The 8,346-nt window shown below is 51.0% G+C and overlaps 1 protein-coding gene across 1 annotated transcript in view; it reads right to left on the reverse strand.

Moving 5' to 3' along the window:
• The window catches only part of PRPF6 (pre-mRNA processing factor 6), a 35,033-nt gene that overhangs the window by 10,315 nt on the left and 16,372 nt on the right, over positions 1-8,346 (reverse strand). Inside the window, exons 10-12 of the mRNA XM_010836542.1 lie at positions 6,133-6,251; positions 5,228-5,446; positions 19-141 (exon numbers count right to left, since the gene is read on the reverse strand). Of these exons, the coding sequence (XP_010834844.1) occupies positions 19-141; positions 5,228-5,446; positions 6,133-6,251 (461 nt within the window). The remainder of the gene's footprint in view (positions 1-18; positions 142-5,227; positions 5,447-6,132; positions 6,252-8,346) is intronic.

Genomic DNA, 8,346 nt, shown 5'->3' on the forward strand with positions numbered 1-8,346 from the left:
CCCACTAGCCACACTCACGCTGTCGGCATCTTCCATCCACGTGTGCTTCCGGTCTTCCTCCTCAATGCCAATCCCGATAACAGCACGCATAACTGCCTGGCAGGTGGCCACACTCCCGGCCTTGTCACACTCCTCAGCATCCTGAAAGAGGGCACAGAACTGAACTCACTGCCCAGAGCTGCAGAGGCCTGGCAGACAGACGCTAGGCCCGAGGGAGAGGGCTGCAGGAACGGGCCTTGAGGGTGCTGGAACCCTCAGGGTCCCCGACGCTGCCACTCACTGTGAAACATCATTTCCTGCCTCACAGCAGGTAAGTGCTCCATACCCCCAACCTATCCATTTAACAAATATCACAGAAGCACCTAATGTGTACCAAGTGCTAGAGTAGGCAACCTGGTGGCCACAGGAAAGTTCCAAAGCAGTGGGACTAACATCTCATACTGTCACACATGTTCGTACTGTCAGCCTGGCTTCAGATTCAAAATGGGCAAAAGGAAGAGCCACTCTAACCCAAGAGACAGACCTGCTGGGGGTATGGAGCCCAGCACAAGGAAAGCGAGACAGCCTGGGGAGAGATCAGCCACTGAGGCGCTCCGGCAGGCGGGGGGCAGGGTGTTCAGCAGAAAAGCACTAGACTTCAGAAGAACAATCCTCGGAATGAGCAGAGAGAACAGCCATGGTTCAGAGATGAGACACCAAGTGTCCTGAGCCTCCTGCGTAGCGGGCAGGCAGGGCCAGCAAGGCAAAGAGCAGGGCTCGCTCACAAACATCAGACCACAACATGGAGACACAGGCCGAGATGGGATGGATGCAGGGACAATCTCTATCGAGGGCAACTTCAAGTTCTCTATCAAAACAAAACTCACAGAGGCTCACCCAGCAAAGTGTTTTAAGGAATATATTCCCATTCATGCCAAATGATGGGTGCGCCAGGACACCATTTGCAATGGCTAACGGAGTAAGAAGCACCCTGCTACTGCCATCACCGAGAGACCCTAGGCTGGCGGGACAGGCTGAGTCAGGCTTCCCTTTTCCTGGCTGTGAAGGGAAAAGCATCCCAGGCAGAGCAGAGCCAAGGCCAAAGGCTCAGGAGGTGGCCCAGGCCAGCCCTCCACTGGGGGCAGAGCACAGAGCACCTGGCACAAGGGAGGAGAGCCGCCCAGGGAGACGGCCCGGGCAGCCAGTCTGCACAGCATCCCCCAGTCTCCACTGAGCATAAACCAGCATAGGAGGGAGGGAAAGAACTGTCCAAAAGGATGAGCAGGAGCATTCCTCAGAACACAGGTGTGTCCAGGACAGCACCTGTTCCCACCAGCCAAAGTGGAGACCCCCAGGAGACACAGGACCCTGAGCAGAAACCTGGAGAGGCCGCCTCTACAGAGGGCTGAGTTCCAACCTACCCCACTGACTGCGGTTGGTCCCACCCAGCAAGTGTGAGGCAAGACCCACAGGGTCAGAACACCTTCAGTAACAGAACCAAGCTCCAACACCAGAGCCCAGAACGTTCACAGAGGCACAAAAGCACCCGGCACCCAACAAGGGAAAATGTGACAAATGAAAGGTTATCAGGGAAAGACAATCCATAATGAGGGGAGAACATCTACCAAAATCAACTCCGATAGGCCCAGACAAGGACACTAGAACAACTATTATAACCATGATCCACAGGTGGCAAATTGCTGTGTGGCAACATGAAACAGGTCAAAGAAGGGTTTTAAAACAGCCAAAATTCCTGTCAGTGAAAAAGGCAAGATCTGAGATGAAAAATGTCCTCAATCACAGCAGACGAGACATTACAGAAGAAAAGATTAGTGAAACGTGAGGACAAAGCAACAGAAGTCATATAAGATGAATCAGAGCATCAGTGAGCGGATGAGCTCACATCACACCGACAGCAAAGACCAGATGTCTCCCAGAACCAGAGCGGGCTCTCACCATTGCTCTTCAGCATGTCCTAAGGCCCTAACCAGGGCAATCAAACAGGAATAAAGGCATCCAGGGACTTCTTTGGTGGTCCAGTGGTTAAGAATCTGCTTTCCAATACAGGGGACACAGGTTTAATCCCTGGTGGAGGAACTAAGATCCCACATGCCATGTGGCAACTACTGAGCCCACGCACCACAATTAGAGAGGAGCCCCATGCACTGCAATGGAAGATCCTGTGTGCTGCAACTAAGGCCCAACATAGCCAAAAAAAAATATATATATATACACATATATATATGTATATTTTAAAACGCATCCAGATTGGAAAGGTAGTAAACCTGTATCTGCACACAACATGATTCAATATACAGAAAATCCTAAAGAATCACTGAAAGTATTACGATAAATGATTTTGCAGGACATAAGATCAATATTTAAAAATCAACTGTACTCCTATATACTAACAACGAACAACCTGAAGATGAAATTAAGAAAAAAAATCCATTTGTGACAGCATGAAAAATAGTAGAACACTTTAGAATACATAAAGTAAAGTGCAATAGTAGTATGTTAAAACACTATCGAAAAAAAATTTAGGGGCTTCCCTTGTGGTCCAGTGGTTAAGACTCCACCTTGCAATGCAGGGTACGCAAGTTCGACCCCTGGTTCAGGAGGATCCCACATGCCACAGAGCAACTAAGCCCGTGCACCACTGCTGAGCCTGTGCTCAAGAACCCGAGTTGCAACTACTGAAGCCCTGAGCCCTGCAGCCCGTGCTGTGCAGTAAGAGAAGCCACCGCAGTGAGAAGCCCGCACACCACAAAGAAGAGCCCCCGCTCACCACAACTAGAGAAAGCCCACGTGCAGCAGCAAAGACCCAGCAGAGCTCCCCAAACTAAAGAAATACGTCTTTTTTTTTTTCAGAAAAAGTTTTAAAAGAACTAAGTGAATGGAAAGACATCCCACGGATTGGAAGAGTTACTACTATTAGGCAGCCAATAGTCCCCAAACTGATCTACAGATTCTATGCAGTGTCTGTCAACATCCCCTCTGGCTATTTTGCAGGATCTGACAAGTTGATCCTAAAGTTCATTTGAAAACACAAGAACCAAGCACAGCCAAAACAATCTATAAAGAACAAAGCAGGAGGACTCACTTCCTGATTTGAAAGCTTCCTACAAAGCCACAGTATGCAGAACACAGTGGTGCTGGCACAACACGGACGCACAGCCCAGTGAGGACAGACTTGGAAGTGAACTCGCACACACAGGACCATGGTTCTCTACAGCGCTGGACTGTGGGGGGAGACTCAGCGCAGGGAGACCCAGCAGAGCCAGATGATGGGCCGGCACTTATAAAAGCATGAAGCTCAACTTTTAATGCAAATGGATCACAGACCTAAATGTAAACACCAAAAAAATAAAAATCTTAGAAAACAGAGGAGCAAACCCTCATAACCTCACGTTACAGAAAGTTTGATATGACACCTAAAAGCACAAGTAACAAAACAAAATAATGAATCGGACTGTATTAAGATTAAAAAACACTTGTGCTACAAGCAACACATTCAAAGTGAAAAGACAATCCACAGAATGGTTGCAAATATTTGTATATCATGCAATCTGATAACAGATTATATACTTGTACCTAGTATGTAAAACTTCTTGCAACTCAGTAACAGATAATAAACAATTAAAAGATAACCCAATATACAATACTAAAACTCACTGAATTGTACACTTTAAATGGGGAAATTTTACAGAATGTTAACTATAGCTTAATAAACTGTTAAAAATAAAACAAAAATGATTTTAAAAATGAATAGCTCTTCATGAGCTCCGAGACAGCTCAAGTAGCCTAATGTGCAGGTAATTATACCTGAAAGAGGTTGAACAGAAGAAACAGGGGACACAAATTTTCCAAATTTGATACAATTTGGAAATCCACAGATTTAAGACACTGAACTCCAAACACAAGAAACATGAAGAAAACCACAAAGCAAATTACAATCAAACTGCTCAAGACCAATGATATAAAAAAATTCTTAAAAGCATTTCTAAATCTTTTAAGTTAGAAACATTTTTTTCAATTTAATTAAAAATTTTTAAAAAGAGACGTATGTACAGAAGAGCAAAGATGACAGCAGGTGTCTCACTGGAAACAAGGCCAGCAAGAACAGTGTCTTTAAAAAACATTGAGAGGAAAGACTGCCAACCTAGAGCTCCACACAGAGGGGAAACGTGATGACGTTTCCTTCATCAGATGAAGTAAACAAAGATGAAGTAAAGACTCTTTACAGACATTTAAAGGCTGGAAGAACTGAACACCAGCAGGCCTGCTTGTAAAAAATGGTCACAAAGTCCGTCAGACAGAAGAAAGAAGACACCAGCTGGAAACTGGATCCACACAAAGGTATGAGAATGTCAAAATGGGAATGATATGGTTAGATGGCATTGAACAAATATAAATATTAATAAAGGAGCTGAATCCAGACGATGAGACTTCAGGGGTATATATGAGGCCTTGCACCCAAAATTTTAAAATATGCCCACCACAGGAAGGACAGAAAACAGTACTGCTGCAGGGGCCCAGGAGCAGGATGCAGCATCCCGACACCCTCTCCTTGGGGGAGGCAGGTGCCCTCAGGCAGGGGCCCAGGAGCAGGACATAGCATCCCGACACCCTCTCCTTGCGGGGAGGGAGGTGCCCTCAGCCATGACACCCGGAGCAGCAGAGGGGCCACTGGGAGAAGGGTAAGTAGAACAGTGGCAGCAGGGGCACGAGAGGGAGGGGCAGGGTCTGGGCCCTCTTCTGAAGCTGAGAGGCAATGGTGAAGCACAGGGGCTGGCTATAGGGCTCCTGCTAACGGAGCGAGGTGGATGCAGGTAAAGAGGCACTGTTCCTGGCTGCCCGTGCAATGGCTCATGCAGCGGGAGGAGGAGGCAGGAGAGTGCACCTGGCCTGGTGGCTGGGTTAGAACACCTTCAGAGACCTGGCTGGCCATAGTTGAGAAGAGTGACAGATGCACTAAAGCTCATTCTCTCTTAAACCATATTCTCTTCTGGAAAAGTGGGGCTAAGCGCACTGTCAAAATGCTAAAGTCTCCCCTGAGCTGCTCAGGCTTTCACACCACAGAAGCCACAAGGCGATGACAAGAGAGGCCACCCCGTGCCTGCTTTGCCTGCCAGTGTGAGGACGCATCTTTCAGGTGCCACCCCAAAGTCCTGGCCCACCAAGGGACTCCAACGAGCAGGAGGGCATCCGTGCTTAAAGCGGACACCACAGCACCTGCTGACCTCACCTGGATCCACTGCTCACGGTTAATCTCCACGCCATTGGCGCGCAGGGAGGTGATGGCGCGGTCAATGATCTTCTCCACCATCTGCGTGTTCCCGTTGGCCTCCTCCAGTTTGGCGGCCGTGATCCAGATGTGGCGGTCTGTAGGGATGTTCTCCCGGGCCTTGTTTAAGACCTTGCGGGCATTCTCGTAGGTCTCCAGCCTTGCCAGGGCGAGCCAGAGCTGCACAGAGAGACCCGTCAAGTCAGAGGCACCCTCCACGGGATGCAGCACGAGCTCTCAAGGACCATGTAAACAGGGCCCAGGATCATGTGCGGCAGCACTTCCCGCGCATCCGAAAGCTGTTTGGTTACACTTTTGACTGACCTAGTCTAGTGGCTAGGTGACAGGCCCTCAGTCCCACATTCCAATCACTGGTTAAAGGTACACAGTATTAGGACAGAAGGTGAACAGGACAGGACTGTCACCTTACAAACTGAAAGGGCTCGGGTGTTCAGCTGCCTGGAGTTCTCACACCCCAGCTTTTGATTCTCAACATTTCATCACCAAAAATGTGTATGAGCTCTATTTATTTTTATGTAAATAAATTAAGATTAATTTTGTTTGGAGAATTTCACAACACACATAAGATAATTAAAGACAGGCTGGACATCATAGACCCACGACCAAAAGTCACTTCAGAGAATGCTATGAACCAGAAATTTAAAACTCAAGAAATCCAAGTGGCTCTGAGGCAGAGCCACCCCCAGCTGGGAAAACAAGCACCCCCCTCTCCACCACTTCACCCTCAGGTCCCACTGACGAACCTGGAGCTGAACCAGAAGGACTGCTCCCTGCAGGAGAGTGCTCAGCACAGAGCTTGCCCTGGTGAGCTCAAGGCTCAGGCCCCCTCGGGGTGGGAGACTCACCTCCACGCTGGTGGGGCAGCACTCCACAGCTCGGCTGAGCATGATTCTAGCATCTTCTGGTTCTTCCAGCTCCACAGCCGCCTTCCACAAGCGAACTGAGTTTGGAACATGCTCAAGGGCTGGGAAAGGTCGAACAAGAAACCAGGTTACAGAAAAAGGGACGTGAAAGCAGGACACTGTGTCACAGAGGATGCGGCTCCCAGCACGGCCAGATGGTCTCTGCCCGGGGGACAGGCCTGGACTTCACATGAGTCCCTTGGGTCTAGACAGACACCAGAGAGACCAGTACAGACGCCCTGAATCAGCAAGCAAGGTGGCAGAGAGGGCTGTGCATCATCTCACTCCTGTTCACACTTGAAGATCAGCATCAGAAGACGAGGCACCTGCCACCCAGGAAGGGCCAGCCTTGCAGGCCACGTGTGAGCCACGGGGAAAAAACATGCCAACAACTCTGGGGTCCACGCCTGCCCAGGTCGGCAGAGTAAGGGTCCTCCCTGCGCCCCAGGGGACGCGAGAGCAAAGAACCACGTGCTGCACCCCAGGGTGCGGTGGGGAAGGGGCAGCGAGCAGGAGAGGCCAAGACATCCTGGAGTCCAGAAACTTTCAAATCTCTGTTTAACAAGCACAGCCCTTCCTTCAGATGCAATTTACCAAAAAGGCCAAAACACTAGACAGCTGAACACAAAGCCCCACAGCAAGGCACTGGGGAGGATGAGGCAAGGCCTCTGGCAGCTCCTGGCAGGAGTGACGGTGACTAAGAGCCGATGAAGGCAAGAAGCCAGAACAGCACCCAAAGGAACTCTTCTTTCTAGAAAACACATGGGCCAAGCTCGTGGGAAACAAGACACTAGATTCCATGATGTAGCATCAGTGGACCTACAGTCTCTCATGTTCCTCCTCCAGTGGAAGCAGCTCCCCTTCCTTACAGGCCTATAAACGGGGCACCCCTTCTTTTCCCCGCTGCAGGCCCTGCAAACGGGTGCCCCTTCTTTCCCACAGCTAAGCCAGATTGCAGTGGCTCCAGGTAGCCACACAGCCCCCTGGCTCCTGAGCAGGAAGCAGTACATGCTCAGACGCTCTAGACAACTGGGCTGGAGGAGGGGAGACACCCCAGGACCCCAGGGCCTACCCCAAGTCAGTTTCAAAGGTTCCCAAGGTCCAGGGCTCATAGGCACCTCCCCACTATGACAAAAAGCAAGCTGCCACTCCAGAACCACCTGCCATGGAAGACAACACCCCAGGCTGGGGCCCAGGCCTCTGCAAGGATCACAGCGCCACCACAGCCTGCAAAAGAGGTGCGGCCAAGGGCTCAGTCCCTGGGCTTCCAAGGCCTGACCACACCCGTCACTCAGTCCAGCACTGGCTGGTGCCAGATGAGGGACCCTCTCAGGAGGCCACATGTGGTGACAGAGGTGCCTCTCACTCTGCCAGGATCCAGGGGCCAGGAGGGCTTCTGACAGGCAAGCAGCCCCGGGCTACATGTCACTGTGCCTGGGGGAACCTGGTCCCTCTCCCCACGCATTGGAACTCGACCATCCAGAGGTCTTGTCCCAAGGGACAATGTCTCCACCAAGATTTGTGGCCACAGTTCTCATACAACGGAGGCTGAGGCTGACCCAGCTCTCAGGCCTCCAGGTATTGCTGGACCAGCCTACCTGGCAACATGAGCCCTGACCCCTATGGTGAGACCAAGCTACCACCATGTAGGGAGGGGCGACTGAAACCACAGCCCCGGGCATCCTGAGGCCTGGCAGTGCCGTCCCACTTCCCGGAGTGACAGTCACCAGGAAGCAGCCCAAGAAAGCAAGACTACCAAGGGGACAGCCCCTCAGCAGTGATGTCAGAGGAGGAGACCTCCTACCTCGCCTGCCCCTTTTGCAAGGTCACACTGCATTCCAGTGGACCCGGGGTCATTAATTTTACCCAGTGATGGGCATAACACCCAGGGCTGTCCCCACTTCTCAGGAAAGACTGGGAACTCCTCCACTGGCATTTTATCAATAGCCCACAGGACTGGAGCTAAAGCAGACTACCACTGAGCAGTCCAGCTCTCACCCGGGTACTGCCCAGAGACTAGCCACCATGCTGGGTCAAGGTCATCACCAGAAGCTGTGGCCTGCCAGACAGGAAGGGCCGGCCCGGGCAGGAGTGGAGCAGTCTGAATTAAGAGAGCCTGCAGGCCCAGCAAGGGAAATGTGCTGCCGCCCCTGTGCT

This window comes from Bison bison, unplaced genomic scaffold (genome assembly GCF_000754665.1).
Source record: "Bison bison bison isolate TAMUID 2011002044 unplaced genomic scaffold, Bison_UMD1.0 scf7180017864063, whole genome shotgun sequence".
NCBI classification, from domain to species: domain Eukaryota; kingdom Metazoa; phylum Chordata; class Mammalia; order Artiodactyla; family Bovidae; genus Bison; species Bison bison.